The following is a 19,154-nucleotide window of genomic DNA, read 5'->3' on the forward strand; positions in this document are numbered from 1 at the left end:
GAAAATCCTGAGACTCTATGGCCAAAGTTGTTCTTGATAATTGGATAGCCCTTGATTATTTTAATTAAAAAATTTTTTTTAATTGAAGGATAATTGCTTTACAGAATTGTGTTGGTTTCTGCCAAACATCAACATGAATCAGCCATAGGTATACATATGTCCCCTCCCTCTTGAACCTCCCTCCCACTTTTCCTCCCTATCCCACCCCTCTAGGTTGTTACAGAGGCCCGGTTTGAGTTCCCTGAGTCATATGGCAAATTCCCGTTGATGGATAGTCCTTGATTATCTTTCAGCTTTGTAAGGCAAGTGTCTGCTGTGGCCAACACCACCTGCTGCACCTAGATTAACATTTCTGGCAGAGTTGAAACTCAGCTACATAAGATCACGGAACAAGTCACTTAAAAAGGTAAATCCTTCAAGGGTCTTTCCTTGACTTATTTGATTTTGATTGGTTTGTGTCTTGGGCACCATGGTTTTGAAGTACACCACAAATACTGGGAATTATCCTGCTTATCATAATCACAGTAGTCTCCCTGGAACACTGTATCCTCTCAAAAGCTTTAAAAGAATGATTGCAGCCATTCATCACTAAGCAAATGAACTCTCTAACACTGGAACATCAGAAAAGGAATAAAGAAAATGACAGACTTAAAAACTGTGAACATGAAGTCATGGCCTGTGCATATCACAGAGATTAAGCAAATAACATTGACCTGTGAATAGCACACAAAAGATCAACAAAAATTGCAAGAACTCAGAGATTACCTGGGAGTGGTACTAATGTTTTGTTTTGTTTCATATCTTTCAGGCTGAGAGTCTGATGAAAACAGGGGAATTGGTTAAAAAAAAAAAAAAAAAGAGGCAGCAGGCCCCAAATGAAGTCACTTGTACTAAGCTCCATGTCAGCAAATAGAAACTTAGTACCTAACCTAATTGCATTTTCAGCCTCTCCTAGGAATGTAATCTCAACCTGTCTAGAATTTCCTGGCCAGCACTAGTGAGGTAATCAACCTGACAGACCCCTGTTTTTCCCCAAAGGAAGTTGACCTTGCCGGAAATAATTCTTTTCATTTATGATTTCCTTGTCCCACTCCCTTTCTGTCTTTTAAAATCTCTCCTTTTCTGCAGCTTTTTGAAGTTCTTTTCTGTTTTCTAGATGGAATGCTGTCTGATTCATGAATCATTCAATAAAGCCAATTAGATCTTCAAATTTGCTATGTTGAATTTTATTTTTCTAACAGATTGCTATTTAGTATTTTTACATTTTTAGGCAAAAATAGAGGACAAATATTTTTTAAAAGAACAATATCCATTAGAGAAAATTTCCACCGTCATAGCTTAAAAGCATCAAACTTCAAAGCCAAAACGCTAGATAGCCTTTGTAGGAGACCTAGCACTTAAATGAATAAATGCATTTCTAAGTGGTCTCAAGGGAAGAAATAAAAGAAAATATAGTGTTTTCAAAGTGCTGTACAGGAAAAAATAAAAGGTAATAGATTATTCATTCAAAACCCATCAATATAAAATTTTAAGTGTAAAGTGAAGTTCAGGAGAAGGAAATTGCAATGTTTAATTTCTGGTTTTTTGGATAAATTCCAGTTTTACATGTCAGGGCAGCATATCAAAAGGAGCATGAACTTTGGTATCTGTCAGAGCTGGTTCCAATTCAGACTCAGACATCAACTAGTACATGACTTTGGGCAGCTCTTTAATCTAAGTCTCCATTTCCTCATGAAGAAAAAGAAATTAATCAAAGCTTCCTCCAAGAGTTTTGGCAACAACTATTCTCTCCCATACTGCATATCACAAAAGAATCAAACTAACAACAATAACACAACAACAATGCTACTTCTCTACACAGAAGGCAGACAGCCCACAAGAAAGGGATAGCCTCAATTTTATATGTAGGCTATTCTTTCTCAAAAATGCCATGATACTCTGGAGGCAGAATGCTGTGGTGGGGCTCAATGACCAAGCTGGGGAAAAAAATCCATCACACTAGTCAGAAGTAAGCTCTAGGCCTGGCTCTGCCACTTACTAGTTATGTCTTAAGCAAATCACTTTGCCTTTTAAAGCCTCAGTTTCCTTTTCTGCAAACTAAGAACAATCCTTCACAGGTTGTGAAGATCAAATATATGTGAAAGATTTTGTCCAACTATAATAGCACTATGCAAATAAAAGGTACTTTACATGCATACATTTAGCTAGCTTCCAAGAACAGCAATTTTGGAAGGCACCATGAAAGGGTGTAATGGTTAATGCAAAAAACACTGTATTCAGAACTCCTTGGGTTCAAATCCCAACTCGGGGATAACCTTGACAAGTACTTACCTAGATTCTTCCTCAGTACAAAAAGTAATGATAACATTTTACTCAGGTTTACTGCAAGGACTAAATAAAATATATGTAAAATATTGTCAACACTCTCTGTAATACAGTTAGTAATAAAGAAATAATAACTATTCTTTTCTATCAAGAAACCTTTCAAAACTTTCATAGCCCTTGACACAGAAATTTCATGTCAAATCACCTAGATATGGAAATAATCCAAAATAAGGAAAAATCTTTACATGAAGAAATTATCCAATGTAAATTCTTCAAACCTAAATAAATGTCAAATATTGAGGAATAATTAACTATATTATGGCCTATCCACTAATGAAACATTTAGCAATGGCTAAAACATTTACAAAGCATAACAATTTGAGAAATGTTTACACAATAATGTCTCAGTGCCAAAATCGAGGATATAAAAAAATTTTGATCATCCTAAATGATGATCAAAAATATATACTATATCAAAAAAAACTGGGTAGCAGAATGATAAATGATTATTATTTCCAGTTGCTTTCTCAATCTTATATTTTTGAATGAGAAAAACTTTTTATGGTAAATATAAACACACTGTATCAATTTCCACAGATTACTATGGAATTTATAATAAACAATGATTGATATATTCAACAAAAGATAATGGAAGACTAAAAAGAATAAGGGAATACTCTGAACAAGTATGTGCTAAGAAATAATTCAGATGATGTCAGGGAATGTTTAACAGGAGAATTCCTACATGCTGTTTCTCACAAGTCCTTTGTTTCTTTTTACTATATTAAGGGGTGCGTTTATCACATAAGGTCTTAATGTTGTAGGCTGGCCTTTGGTCTTTCATATGGGTAGATTTGAACATTTTGATAAATTTCTTGTACTTTGATTTGAGAAATTCCTGCAATTTGGCAAGAGACCTTTTGTACAGGCCAGGATTTGGGCCATAATTGTTTGGAAATAATAGTAATATTAGATCCAGTGTTGAGGAGACTAGAAAATCTTTTATTATTAATTTTGCTATTTATATTTGGTCGGGCATATTCAGATACCAATGATGTCCATAAGGATTGTTTTTGATCTGTACTGCTGAATCTGCCTGTCCAAACATTATTAGAGGAGTTAATAGAAATGTAAGGCAAAAGAAGTAATTGAGCAATTTTGTCCCCCTTTTAGAATTGCCATAGAATCTGAGATGACATCATAATTTGAATCTCTCCTTTATAATTTGAATCAATTATTCCAAGGTGAACAGTAATTCCTTTAGAAGCCAAACTAGATCGGCCAAATAAAAGACTGAAGGTTTGTAGGGGCAGGGGTCCAAAAAGTCCGGTAGGTACTCTAGAAGGGACTGCTTAAGGGTAAAGGAAAAAATCATCTAGGGCTGGTATATTAACAGTAGCATTGCTGGATGTTGAGGGTTTGAGGGAAAAGATAGAATTTGCCCCTGGTTTTTGTTGTAGGGACCTGGGGGGGTCCCCTGTTTGGAGTCACTTGGAATAGGTTTTCCATCAATATCAAATTTAGATTTACAATCTTTGGCCCAATGCATTCCTCTATGGCAGCGAGGGTGAATTCTTGGAGGTTTTTTATTAGCCTTCTTAGGGCAGTCCCCTTTTAGATGGTTTTTATCTCTACATGTAAAGCATCCTTCATTTCCCTTTTTAAAGGTAGTAGCCATTGTTTCAGCTAGCATTTGTATCTTTTGAGTTTCTGATCCTAGATTGTGACAAGCCTTCAAATAATCAAGAGTCCCAGTCTCATGAATTGCAGTGATAGCTCTCTGACATTATTGATTTGCATTCTCATAAGCAAGTAATTTCTCTAGCTGTTTCTTGGTTTCTTCTCCAATTACAGTATGGGAAATAGCAGTTTCTAATCTCGCTAAAAAATTAGTGTAACTTTCATTAGGTTCCAACAAAGGAGAGACTTTTGGAGTTGTGCCTGTTAGCAGAGGAGGAGCATTTGGAGCAGCCGAGGCAGGGCTAGTAAGAAAATTTTGACATCTTTTATGTTGTTCTAATTGGGCCTTTTGTAAAGTTTTATCATCTAATTCATATTTATGCAATAAGTGTTCTGTCTGTTGTTGAATATCGTGAGGGCTAGAAATCAATTGGAATATTTTTTCCTTGCTTGGCGGCTCATTCAACATTTTCTTTGACCCGGTGCCAAATTTCTAAATCAAAACTGCATTTATCAGGGAACCAAGGATTACATTTAACCACTGTTTGAAAGCAAGCTTCTATTCATTGGCGTGAAACCAAAAGTCCCTGAGCTTTAAACAAATGGTGAAGTAAAGTAGAGAAATGATGGGGCTTTCCAGCCGTTTGACCCATGTCTTAGTACCTACCGACCTCAATAGGTCCTGACCTCTATTGAGGTCCCGAGTCCCTCCGACTGAAATGCCACATATACCAGTGTCCCTGTTCTGGGACGCCACTTGTTGGGGTCCTTTAATTGACTGGGACCTGGCGGTCCAGAGTCAATGATAAAAAAGTGAAAGAGAGAGCTGAAGGGAGGGAGAGAGAGAGAGAGACAGACAGACAGACACAGGGACCCCAAGCTCTGATGGAGCAAAGGTGTTTTAATGATTTCTCTGTGAGTATATAAAGGCTGTGGTACAAGAAGTTCCCTTCGACAATGATAAAGATCAGAAAACCAAATGTACAGCAACTGTTACCAATGGAACAAGGGATTAATAATGGTCACAAGGTCAGGAGACAATCCATATCTCAAGAAAGGGGATCGAGACTAAGCAGTTTTGTCGTAAAGAGAATGTTTACTAAAGGAGATTCAAGCCTGTTTCACATAATGACCTCAGTTCCTGGGAGCAGCGTGCTGTTCCACTTAAAAAGAAACAAAGGACTTGTGAGAAATAGCACGTAGGAATCCTCCTGTTAAACATTCCTTGACAAGATGAAATGAACCAGTTCTTCAAAGGACACAAACTACTAAAAATGACTCAAGAAGAAATAGAAAATACGACAATATACTTTACTATAGCAAGTAAAGAGTAGAAAAAGTAATCAAAAAACTATCCACAAAGAAAGGCCCATGCCCAGATGGCTTCACTGACAAATTCTACCAAACATTTAAAGAACTAATTCTTCACAAACTCTTTTAAACCATAGAAGAGATGGAATACTTTCCAACTCATTCTATAAGACTAGTGAAAGAAAGTGAAAGTGAAAGTGAAGTCATATCCGACTCTGCGACCCCGTGGACTACAGCCCACCAGGCTCCTCCGTCCATGGGATTCTCCAGGCAAGAATACTGGAGTGGGTTGCCATTTCCCTCTCCAGGGGATCTTCCCGATCCAGGGATCAAATCCAGGTCTCCTGTATTGCAGGCAGACGCTTTAACGTCTGAGCCACAAGACTAGTACTACCCTGATATCAAATTCAGACAAAGACATCAAAGGAAAAGGAAAATAGAGACCAATATATCTTTTGAATATAGAAGCAAAAATCCTAAACAAAATACTAGCAAACTGAATCCAGTAACATATAAAAAAGATACCATTATCAAGTGGGATTTATGTCAGGAATACAAAGTTAGTTCAATATCTGAAATTCAATTAATATACTCAATGCTGCTAAGTTGCTTCAGTCGTGTCCGACTCTGTGCGATCCCATAGACGGAAGCCCACCAGACTCCCCCATCCCAGGGATCCTCCAGGCAAGAACACTGGAGTGGGGTGCCATTGCCTTCTCCAAATATAACACAGAATAAAAAACAAAACCACATGATCATCTCAATACATGCACATAAGGCATTAGACAAAATTAAATACCATTTTTTAATTTAAAAAAATCAATAAACTAGGATTATGAATGAACTTCCTCAACCTGATAAAGAGCATCCATAAAAAAAGAAAGGTCACAGCTAGTATCACACTTAAAGGTGAAAGACTGAATGCTTTCCCCCTAAGATCAAGAACAAGACAAGGAAGCCTACTCTTGCATTTCTATTTAACAGTAACAGAGATTGTAGCCAGGACAGTCAAGCAAGGAAGTGAAATCAAAGGCAAAGAATAGAAAGAAAAAAGAAAAACTACCTTTATTTGCAGATGACATGATTTATAAAGAGAAAATCCTAAGAAATCCACTAAAAATATATTAGAGCTAATAAATGAGCTTAGCAAAGTCTCAGGATATACAATCAATAAACATTCAAAGACCAACTGTTTTTTTGCACACTTGCAATGAACAACCCAAAAATGAAATTAAGAAAACAATTTCATTTACAATAGCATCAAAAAGAATAAATACCTGGGTTAAATTTAACAAAAGAAGAGTGAAACTCAAACTCTGAATATTACAAAACATCACTGAAAGAAATTAAAAACCTAAATAACTGGAAAGATACCCCATGTTCATGAATCAGATGATTTAACTGTTTAAGAATACTTCCCAAATTGATCTACAGATTCAACATAATCCACACCAACACTCCAGCTGGTTTCTTTTAAGAAATTGATTCTAAAATTTATATGGAAATGCAAGGGACCCAGCCAAAACAATCTTGAAAAAGAGAAAGTTGAAGGATTCACACCTCCAATTTCAAAACTTTCTACAATATCTACAGTCATCAAGATGGTGTGATATTGGCTGGACATATTGGATGGTCCAGGCAGGACATAGGAGTGGACATATAGATCAATGGAATAGAATTGAGAATCCGGAAATAAAACCCTGACATTTATGGTCAACTGACTTTCGGCAAGAGTGCCAAGATCGTTCAGTGGGGAAAGAATAGTCTTTTCAACAAATGGCGTTGGGACAACTATTCACATCCAAAGGATACATCTGTATCCCCACCTCATACCAGGGCTTCCCTGGTGGCTCAGAGGTTAAAGTGTCTGCCTGCAATGCGGGAGACCTGGGTTCGATCCCTGGGTCGGGAAGATCCCCTGGAGAAGGAAATGGCAACCCACTCCAGTACTCTTTCCTGGAGAATCCCATGGATGGAGGAGCCTGGTGGACTACAGTCCACGGGGTTGTGGACACAACTGAGTGACTTAACTTTCACTTTCACTTTCTTTCCTCATACCATATATGAAAATTAACTCAAAATTGATCAAGAACTAAATGGAAGAGCTAAAAATACAAAATTATTGGGCATCCTTGGCGATTCAATAGTTAAGAATCCACTTGCCAATGCAGGGGACATAGGTTCGATCCCTGGTCTGGGAAGATCCCACATGCCGCAAGGCAACTCAGCCCGCACACCACAACTACCGAGCCTCGCTCTAGAACCCTGGAGCCACAATTACCGAAGTCCATGCACGTAGAGCCTGTGCTCTGCAACAAGAGAAGCCACTGCAACGAGAAGCCCGCAAACCACAACTAGAGAGTAGCCCCTGTTCAGTGGAACTAGAGAAAGCCAGCACACAAAGAAGACCCAGTAGAGCCAATAAATAATTTTTTAAAAATTCTTCAAAGAAAACAGAAGTACAGATAATCTTAGATTTGACCCAAAAGCACAAGTAACCAAAGAAAAAATAAACTGAACCATCAAAATTAAAACTTTTGTGCTTCAAAGAACATTATCAAGAAAATGAGAGGACAACCCACTGAATGGGTGAAAGTATTTGCAAATCACACATTTGATAAGGAACTTGTAATAGAATATATTTTTAAAGTCTTACAAAAAATAATTTAAAAATTAGCAAATGATCTGAACAGACATTTCTCCAAAGAAGATCTACAAATGGCCAATAAATACATGAAAAGATGCTCAGCATCTTTAGTCATTAGGGGCATGCAAATAAAAACCCTGATGAGATACCACTCCATACCCGCTAGGATGGCTATAATCAAAAGAAGAGACAATAACAAGTGTGGCTGAGGATATGGAGAAATAGGAACACTCATACCTTACTGATAGGAATACAAAATGGTGTAGCCACTTGGGAAAACAAGTTTAGACATTTCTCAGAATGTTAAACATTGAGCTACCATATGACCCAGCAATTCTACTCAAAGGTCTATAACCAAGAGAACTGAAAACATGTATTTACATAATAACTTGTATATGAATGTTCATAGTAGCATTGCTCACTATACTAAAAAAGTAGAAACAATCTGAATACCCATTAATTGATGAATGGATGAATACAAGGTTACATATTCATACAATGGAATATTATTCAGCAATACAAAGGAATGAAGTTCTGATTCATGACATGACATGGATAAACTTTGAAACACTATGCTGAATAAAAGAAGTCAGACATGAAAGACCCCATATTGTCTGATTATGTTTATATGAAATGTCCAGAACAGCCCAAATTTATAGACAGAAGTAGATTTGTGACTGCCTAGGGCTGGGGAGGTATAGGGTAGGAGAGTAACCACTACTGGTTTGGGGAGCAGGGGGATGAAAATGTTCCAAAATTGATTGTGGTGATAGTTTATACAGCTCTATCAATATCCCAAAAAAGTCACTGAATTTTACACTTTAAACTGGTGAATTGTGTAGTATGTGAATTATATCTCAATAAAGCTGCTATTATTAAAAAGTGATCCAGGAAAACAGTTTGTTATTTCCTCAAAAAGTTAACCACAAAATTGCCAAATGACCCTGAAATTTCACTACTAGGTATATACCCAAAAGAATTGAAAACACAGACTCAAATAAGTATACATACACTCATGTGCATAGTAGCACTATTCATAATAGCTAAAAAGGTGGAAAAAACCCAATGTCCATCAAATGAATGGACTGAAAAATGTGATACAAAAAAAATATAATACATACACATGATGAAATATTATCCAGCCTTAAAAAGGAATGAAATATTGGTGCATACTACAACATGGATGAACCTCAAAAACATTATGCTAAGTAAAGGAAGCCAGAGGGAAAGGTCATATCATCTATGATTCTATTTACATGACATGTCCAGAACAGGTAAATTCATAGAAAAAGAATACAGACTGGCAGTTGCCAGGGTCTGGGGGAAGAGGGAAATATGGAGAAACTGATTAATAAATAAGAGATTTTACTTTGCAGTGATGGAAAAGTTTGAGAACTAGATGAAAGTGGTGGTTACACAGCTTTGTGTACATGCCACTGAATTGTTCATATGGTTAATTTTGTCTTACATGAATTGCATCTCAATAAATTATTTACAAGAAACAGCAATCGAAAATTCAAAATTAATGTTTTCATTTACATACAACATTTCAAAAGCTGAAATGCATTTCAGAAAAAGAATCTACATTTACATGTTGGGCTTAGCTTTTCTTTTTTTTAACCTAAGAAATCTGGCTACATTTTTAAAACTCTGGGTAATCTCTACTCTCATAATAAATTACTACCATGGAATTAGTTCAGTTGGAGCTCTTGAAAGATTTATTTCATGACATGCTTACAGATTTCAAAGACTTAGTGCATCTCTGTTGCTCTACTGTCAAGGATTAATTTGCTAACTCACTGGCGTTAAGTCAGCTGGGAGGGAGACCAGCATTTGATTTCCAAAGAAAAACATCCCACACTAATTAGGATAGAATACTCTGTATCCTAAACTCTGCATGTTAAGCCTGAGTGAACTGCTAAAACAAAGATGTGGAATAGAAACTGGGAAAATTATCTATTAATATAACCAAGATAACACAGGAATGTAGTTTAAGAGCAAGTTATTCACACAATCATCCTAGCCTGTTTGTTTTGGGTTTAATTTGCATGTGGAGACTATGTCTATTAAAGAAACATTCAAGTGAGTTTCAACTAGATTCTAGTATCTATGAGAAAGAACCTCAGTCAGTACAAAGTAAACAAAGAAAATACGGAAGCCTCTAATTACATGGGGGATAGTGGGGGGACACATCATCTATTTAGAAACAACATACTTTTGGGGAAGCAGATGATCTAGCATTTCTCAAATTCTACCTAGAACATTCTGAAAACATGAAGCGAATCTCATGAAGTTCTTTTTCTTTTTTTTCATGAAGTTCTGTACTGAACAGCTATAAATAATAATCTGATCATTGAGTTATAAAATCTAATAAAAATTCAATGATGCTACCAAATGTCACGTAGGTATGGATAGAGCTATTTATAAGTGTATTGAATAAACAGATATAAATTTACAGAGAGGCTTTCTTGTTCCCTGCCACTAAGTTTTAAATTGAGATTTTATATTGGTACATTTTCAACTGAAATCAAATCAAACATAAAATATCTCTCAGATAATACTTTATGGCACATTATAAATTCAGAGCTACATCTTCCTAAAGGTAGTTTCCAACATTATCCTAATATTTAACCTTCACTTCAAGTGATGATGCCTGGTGCAAAATCTCTCTGGGCCGCTTGAGAACGATGAGTAATTGAGAAAGGGGCAGAGGGTGAACCCAGCTCGCCCTCCCCTTTTCATTCAGGAGGGCAGGCACACTCCTGGCACTCACCTTTCTCAGATTTCTTGTCTTTTGTTGCAGATGAAGTGCCACAGCCCATGTCTTCTAAATTAGGTGTGTGCAGAATTCAACTTCTCATTCTAAAACAGTGTGAAAAGTGCTTCCTCTGCGCTGTGAAGAGCCCCTCCTGACTGATTCACCTGGGTCACAGATCCTGAGGAGGAGGACACACAAGGGGGGGATGAAAGTGCCTGTTAACAACAAGGTATCTAAGGGCTGCTCAGCAGGATTCATTTTATGCTTCTCGTCAACTGCTGTTCATCATGTGATGTGGAAAGTGATCAGACATAATCTAATCCTGATTTATTTTCCAAAACACAGCAGCAGCAAAACAGCAGATATAGGCTGCATTTCTGCAACACATAGATTATAGCTTGCTTGTGTCTAGGTCAGATCAATACTCTATAAAATAAGCATTAAAATGAAAAGAAAAATGGAAATTTAAGAGCAAACAATTTTATAATTGAAATATAGGTAATGCAATATGAAGGATCTGACACAAATTAACAGCTTTGGTTTTAAGCTCAAAATAGTTATTAATATATCTATCTAGGCTTTTGAATACACAAATTGGAAAATGAATATGAGACAACATATTTATACAGTTATGCCGAAATTCAAATCAAAATGATGTCAACTACAAATTGGCGCTTGTCAAGGGCATTTGCAGTCCACTTCTGCTGAGACTGAATCCTGTGCTGCTGCGGCTGTTGACCTTCAACACACCCTAAAGGGAGTTCAGGGTGGAGAGTGAAGCACTCTGTGCTCCAGGGAAACTAGTGGAACAGGCCTCTAGATAGTCAGATATTTTCAGGAACTGATTTCATGATCCCAGTCCTTGCATCTCTTCATATCTAGAAAAGCACTAAATCCCCTTATGATGACATCAGCTCATGACTAGCAGAAAACCTTTTGTAAAATAAGTGTTTGATTGCATTAAACTCCCCATTCACCAAAGTCTTATATATTGACCTTGCCCCACTGCCTCTTTGGAGCAGTCTCTGAGAGCTATCTGAGGTGCTGTCTCCGGGGCTGCAGTCCTCATTTTGCCCCAAATAAAACTTAGCTCACAACTCTCATGCTGTGCATCTTTTTTTAGTCGACAATGAGTTCTCTGACACTGTTTCTCAGAATCAGTTGGCATTCTCGCTTAAAAAAAAAACAGAGGCTGAAGGCCTCCCTAGAAAAATGCCCTTTTCAAACAAGCTCTCCAGGCATTTCTGAGGCCCCTCCAAAGTCTGCCCTCACACTCACCAGGCCTTTTGATGGGTTAGCTGAGACTGCTATATTGGATCTTTCACAATCATCCCATGGGAGTTTTCAACTGAATTCCTTTCTGTAGTAACCCCACCTCATGACTTGTGGGATGATGTTTCCTTTATTTCATGATGCTCCAAACCAGCTGAGCTAATCTATTTGCATTTCTTGATAGTAACAAAGAGAACAACTGACTTGGGACTCTGCCAAGCCTGCCTATTTTTCTTTTAGTACTACACTAAAAGCTTCAAAATGTGAATCAATGAAAGAAGGGGGCAGAAAGAAATGAGCAAAATATTTGAATTATGGAGATATTTTTAAAACAACTATAACCTTAATAAACAGATATTCTGGTCAGAGCTAGGCTTGATTCTATTATGGAATTAATTAACCCTCCTAAACTATGGGTTATAGAATTAATTAACTCTCTTAAATTTTGGGTTATTTCCAAATTCGATAGGCATTTCTTACATGTCTCTCTTATCTACATCATGAGTAAAAAATGTTAATAGGGTCAGCTTCAAGGGCAGAAAACCCTTGTGGCATTCCACTCCAGACCAATCTCCAGGGTTAGTACAGACCCATTACAGTCACACTCTCCCAGAATATTCATTTAGTTAGGTGGCAAATTTACCCATCGTTAAGTATCCACTTACTTATCTATAAGATGTATTGGGAAATTTCGCTAAATATTTTAATGAAATTAAGATATATAATCTGACACCTTACATTCCAGGCTGGGTTTCCCTCATGGTTCAGATGGTAAAGAACCTATTTGCCTGCAGTGCAGGAGACCTGGCTTTGAGCCCTGGGTCAGGAAGATCCTCTGGAGAAGGGAGTGGCAACCCACTCCAGTATTCTTGCCTGGGAAATCCATGGACAGGGGAGCCTGAAGGGCTACAGTCCATGGGGTCACAAGAGTCAGACATAACTGAACAACTAACACACATACACACACACACATATTCCAGGCTAGCCAGCAACAGCAGAAGATAAAGAAGAGAAGGAGAGGAGGGAAGGAGGGAGGAAGAAAGGAAGGAAAACACTTTGCCATTATTTTTATTTAGTAACAGAATCATAGACATTTAAAGGTGGTTCATGTGTGCATACTAAGTCGCTTCAGTCATGTCTGACTCTTTGCGACCCCATGGACTGCAGTCCTCCAGGCCACTTTGTCCATGGGATTCTCCAGGCAAGAACACTGGAGTAGATAGCCATGCTACCCTCTAGGGCATCTACCCCACCCAGGGATTGAACCTGCATCTCTTATGTCTCCAGCATTGGCAGGTGAGTTCTTTACCACTAGCACCACCTGCGCAGCTGCTTTAAAGGTCACAGAGACTTTTAAAATTACCTAGAATTTACACACAGTGCAAGAAAATCAAGATACTTACCTAACGTCATATAGGCAAACCAGCTGTCAAAGTCTGTTGTATATTAGCATCACCTGGGAAGCTTTTAAAACTCTCAATGCTCAGAGGCCACCTCACCAAATTAAGAGTCTCTGGGGATTTGAAGAATAATGATGCCTGGGTCCCATCCCCAGAGATTCTGATGTCACTGGTATTGAGTGCAGTTCGGGCATCAAGAGTATTAAAAGCTCCCCAGGTAATTCTAATGTGCAGCAGAGCTTGACATTCTCTACTGGAAACAATGTTCCAGCAAACCCACAATGATGCCTAGTGATTATCATATTTTCCTCTAAATGCTTTGACTCCATCTGTTTGGAACGGAATTTTTCCAGAGGTCATGTCAGGCTTATAAGGCAGTGGCTTCTGGGATCTGCTCTTTTCTTATTTTTGAAACTGAAGCACTATTTACCCATTGCCTCTGTTCTCTCCATCCTCAGACATTTCTCAAAGGTTATCTGCAGTGCCTATGAGAGCATGTCTGCTGGGTTTTTCCTCAACCTTTGAAGTAGGACATTTGGTCCTGGTGAGTTTCTCCATGTCCCTAGATTCATGCTCTCCTACATGAGTACTGCAAAACTTACCAGGGGAGATTATTTTAAAAGGCACACTCCCAGGCTTTACTGCCAATACTTGGATTCAAGCAGTCCAAGGGGGCCTAGGAATTTGCAATTAAAAATGCCCCCTTCATGGGACTTTGACACAAGCACTCCACATATCTCAGTCTGAAAAACACTGCTCTGTGTATCTCCCCTGGGCTCTGCTTCCATTTTTATACTACTTGTTTCTACCCCATTTTATGAATACACAGAGTTAGACACTGAGTAGGCAACACTGATGCAATGACAGGAAGTGATATACTTCAAACTCAATTTTTTCCCCAGGAAAAAAATTTCTCTCTCTAAAGGCATTTGGTTCTCAGCCACTCCTCAGTCAACTCATTACACAACAAACAAAAGTCCATATAAAAGATTCACTAAGAACTAAAAAGCATCAAACTTGAGTATATTTCTGCTAGATTGTAAGCTCCATGGATACCTTTCTTTCTAAATACTCCTTGAATCTCTGGCACCTACACAGTGCCTTTCACGTAGCAGGTGTTTGAAAAATGCCAAGTGAACGAATGAATAAGGGAATAAATATTTGTAATCCAGGGCCCTTTAAAAAATGAATGCTAAACGTAATAGTCCATCATTCCATGCACAAATACATGCTATTTAATTACATAAAAGTCTTTTATTAAACCAGAAAATGGGTAGTACTTATATTCATTTTTAAAGAAAAATTTTAAATCATGACAGAAAGAAATGAGAATTGTTTGAGAATTTTCGGTTATTTAGAAAAAATAATTTGCTATTGGAATTTTTACATTATTAATTGCTAATAATTTAATTTCCTCAGGTAACGGGTAAAACAAAACAAATAAGAGTCACCCCATTTTATTTCTCACCAAAACAAGAGCTGATTATGGCCAGGTGCCACTCACTACTCCCACACACTACCCGACCTAGACTGCAATCACACATGTTTGGAAGCAGTGTAAGTGCCTTTGAAGACAACCCTGGGTGGTATAAAGCTGATAAAAATGATCTGGGAATTTTCCATTATGTGGGACAATCTAAGCTCCTTCCATTCCCTGCCCTCTGTCAGCGTGAGATAAGTACTTCGTGTGCAAAAGGAGTCTGAAGAAATGATGCCCTAGGGCCTGAAAGGGGTTCTCTGGCTCAAGAGGCGGGGAGTCTGCAGCCTTCACCAAGACCTGAGGATGCCACGGTCGGTGATAAAAACCACCAAAAAGGTGGATCTTGGCAAAAAACAGCTTGAAACTTGCTCAGTGCTGCTGCCCCTACCAATACACACCAAGGATGATTCTAAAGTATAAACATAAAATAGTGACTCATCATTGGCACTCACTCATAATCTGCCAAAGGAAAAGTCTTCCAAGGTTTCTGCTAAAAGATTCTCCTGTGGGGGGCAGGGGAGGACTAGAGGGAGCCAGGAGAACTGGAGGGCGAGACTGTTTGACACGGTTCAGTTCCTCTCACTTAATCACTATTCATTTCCCAACGCAAAAATACAAGGAAAGAACAAACGATGGCCCTTGGAGCCAATCCAACCTTGGCCTCCAAGCACCCTTCAAGCACCCTTCAAGTACTAGGCCAGCCTCCCTGAGTTGTTCTTACTTATTCTTGGTTTTCCTTCTAAGTGCATCTCTACTGAAGGCCCACGCCTTCCTCAGCCACCATGACCTTGATTCTGCTCCACCTCTGGCATTCTAGATGTGAACTGCATGGTTTGCCATGCGAGAAACTCAGCTTTTCCTAGAGATGCTGACTTCTGTGAGAAATCTGTACTGTAGCTCTGGCCCCAAGAACCCCAAATTCAGAACCCACAGTCATCAACTGGCAACAAACCCCAGTCCCCAGTGTAGGAGGTGAGTACGTCTAACTGTTTAATTCTCCCCCCTCAGAGCATGAGACACAAGGAGCACAGACACCTCTTCAGGCTCACTCTGCTGCAGCATGCTTTTTGGCATCCGCTGAAACAGAGGTTCTACAGCCTGAGGTCTGTGGACTAAACATGACGAAGGGGCATAGAGGGGGTAGAGGAGTCCCTGGCAGACTGCTCTAGAAGGGCCCTTTCCACCACTACCCTTCCAATATAACCCTATAAGCATGTACTCCTGTCTGGGGTCTTCAATGAATAAGGGGAATTCTGTAAGACTAAGCTGATGATTATGCCTGGGTCCATGAAAAGGGAAGAAAAACAAGGAAACCATACTGACCACCAGAAGCTATCCAAGGGTGTGTGCTGTTCTCCGAGACAGGATTGTAATCAGGAGGCAGCTAGGCCAAGTGCCAGGTTTTCCAAAGAACGTTTGTGGGAGAATTCTATGTGGTTTATGATTCTCGAAATTAGACCAAAAAAAAAAAGCCCCACCATCAAATAAGTTCAGGAGAAGCAGTATTCAACAGGTCCCTTCACTGCAGGACTTCCCAGAACCTTCTGAATGTCAATGTGTATCTCTAACATGAATCTCTAAGTAAAAGCTAGAGTGTTCACTCTTTCCCAAACAGCCAAACAGGGGACCCTCTTGAGGTAAAGTATTTCAAGAACATCTATCATTCATAACTGCTAATGCTGGCCCAATGGAGACTGGGGTTTAGAAGTCAGACAAACCAGAGTTTAAATTCTTCTCAGCTAGTTATTAATTCCTCTGCACCTCAGTTTTCTCATATGAAAATAGAGATAAAAACACTTACCTTACAGACTTGTACTAAAGACTAATGAGAAGATTGATGATGGAAAAACACAACTGGCACAGAGCAATTCTTCTTAGCTGAGGGGTTAAGAAGAGCCATGCATGAGTGGTACCTATTGTGGTCAAAGTGTTGAAAGAAAACCTGTTTGCTCTTATCGCTTTCTTCAGAATGCACTGTCCAGGGACCTCCCAGAGACTAAACCCTGTGGGTGTCTACTGGTTCTGGGATAACTGCAGATTCACAAAGAAATGAACTCTCTTCCCCCAAGAGAGCTTTTTTTATTATTACTGGTAAAGAAAAAACACTTTACCAGTAACAATAACAGTTAAAATCACAACTGTTTATTAAGGGACTATTTACCCAGCACAGTGGATACTTTATATTTCTATTATTCCAGTTAATCATCACAGCAACTTTCAAGGAGTATCATCACTCTGTATTAAAGATGAAAAAACTGAGACTGAAAAATTAAATATGAGACTCCATGGCACAGCTGAGCAGTGCAGGACTGAAGACCCATTCTATTTAATGCTTAAAAAAATATGTCTATCCACCAAAAAGTTAGCTGTGCTTTGGTTTCAGGATCCAATTTGATCTACAGAAGCACAAAATCACCAAAAAGAAATCTTGAACACTGCAAGGGATTCCGTGTCCCTTTTTTACAGACAGATGGAAATCCTGTGGTCCTGTGCAACAACAACAGGGCAAGGAACATTTCTGAATCTTCAGTTGTGTAGTGGGCAATGCCTATGAAGGGTCTGGAAGAGTTTCTCAAAGTATCCCTTCTCTCATTTTTTAGCTCTCATCCAAGTGACCACAGAGTTTTGCCAAGTATCGAGTTCATTTGAAATAGGCTACACTGCTTCATAATGCAAATTCACCTGTACATCTTTTGTAAGACAATGACAACTGATTTGCAATCACCATCTTCGAGAAAAATCTTTCTGAGAAAATGCAAGGCAACAAAATAAACTTCAAGGAGTGCACATTTCCCGTTCCACTGCTACACAACGTATGTTTATAATGTAGATTTCTGCTTGCCCCAAATACCTAAGAACAAACAAACATATTACCTGCTGCTTCTGCTTGGCCAATGTAGAGGTTTATCCTCACCCCAGGTACTTCAAGAGAAACAAAATCAGGAAAAAACTTCTCTGAGGGATGCAGAGATCTGAAAGAAAAGAGGTACAATTTCAGCTCTCTCTGGAGCATCCCCCTACACACACACAGAGAGACACACACACACACTCTATACATCTCACATCTCTACAGCTCTGTGCAGGGAGAGCTCTTGATTAAATATATCAAAAAACAAATACATACACATACACACAAGGAAATAACTCAAACAGGCTTTGCCTTTCGCCTGGAAGACGAGCCCAGAGCTGCAGCTCTGGGAGAGGCTGCGCTGGCCCGTGAGCCGCAGCTGTCTGCCCCAACCCTGCCCTGTTCCCAGCAAAGAGATAAAGGGAAGCACTCAAGTAATGGGCTCTGGTCACATGACTGCTTCCAAGGGGACCAGGCTTGGTATAGGCAAGACCGAGCCACTGTTTGCATAAGTCATCTGGTCAGTACAAAATACAGAATGAATTTTGGTAAATAAGGGCAGAAAAGCATTTAGTAACTGACTTTTAAGTCAACTGAGGATAATTTTCAGGAAACATTATAGTAAGCTGGGCACAATTAAGAGAAGGAAGTGGGAACACTAAACATTCCTCCTTAGGACTTGAAGAGGTGTGGGTTTAAGGGTGTAGCCTTTGGATGCCACGCTACAAATTTACTTCTATGGCATTTTTATTTCTCTGCTTGTTGGAGAACATGAAACTGACTCCTCCTAAAACCAAGTTCATCTGTGGAGTTTATGATTAACCGCTCTATCCAAAACTTTATTCCGTTTCTTAATCTGCACCTGTTTCCCTGAAGTTGAGGAGTATCATAGAAAAGGGAGGACTGAAACTGGGCAGGACCATGCAGAGCCCTCCCAAGCACAAAAGCCCCTCCAGGTCCTGTTTCTTATTTGTAGAAAAAGGTCCTGGTCTCCTAGCCTCCTTGAGTTCAAAGAGCAGATGCAAGCAGTTAATGATGTGGACAACAGAGTCTCAGGACTCCCAGTTCCTCCCAAAGGGATACAGATAATCTGACGCATATCTCAGAGTTGTTCTGCAGAACTAAGATCCCTTACCCAGTGGAGGATGGTGGCTCCTTGCTGACTACAAGCATGTAGACCCCAGACTAGTTGGAATCAGAAGGTGGAGATCCCTGAAACACCCCACAGCTACCTCACCAGCAACCAGTCAAAGGAAGAGCTACAAGCAGATCATGCATGCTGTGACCCTCGCCCCAACACTGTCTTTAAAACCCGTGCCTGAAAGCCATCAAGGAGTTCGGATCTTTGGAAGCATGAGCTGCCCTTCTCCTTGCCTGGCCTTGCAACAAACCTTTATTTTGTTACAAACACCTGCTGTCAGTGTTTCGCTTTC

General features: G+C 39.1%; 1 protein-coding gene across 3 annotated transcripts in view; it reads right to left on the minus strand.

The window, feature by feature from the left end:
• Window positions 1-19,154, minus strand: part of PPEF1 (protein phosphatase with EF-hand domain 1) — a 155,182-nt gene that overhangs the window by 105,331 nt on the left and 30,697 nt on the right. For 2 of the 3 annotated variants that reach the window (XM_040266542.1, XM_040266541.1), the window contains 3 exons: window positions 17,748-17,845; window positions 16,675-16,751; window positions 10,737-10,899 (listed from right to left, as the gene is read on the minus strand). In XM_040266542.1, coding sequence (XP_040122476.1) covers window positions 10,737-10,785 — 49 coding nt within the window. In that variant the 5' untranslated portion in view covers window positions 10,786-10,899; window positions 16,675-16,751; window positions 17,748-17,845. The remainder of the gene's footprint in view (window positions 1-10,736; window positions 10,900-16,674; window positions 16,752-17,747; window positions 17,846-19,154) is intronic. The other variant, XM_040266543.1, reaches the window with a different exon arrangement.

This window comes from Oryx dammah, unplaced genomic scaffold (assembly GCF_014754425.2).
Source record: "Oryx dammah isolate SB20612 unplaced genomic scaffold, SCBI_Odam_1.1 HiC_scaffold_23, whole genome shotgun sequence".
Taxonomy (NCBI): Eukaryota; Metazoa; Chordata; class Mammalia; order Artiodactyla; family Bovidae; genus Oryx; species Oryx dammah.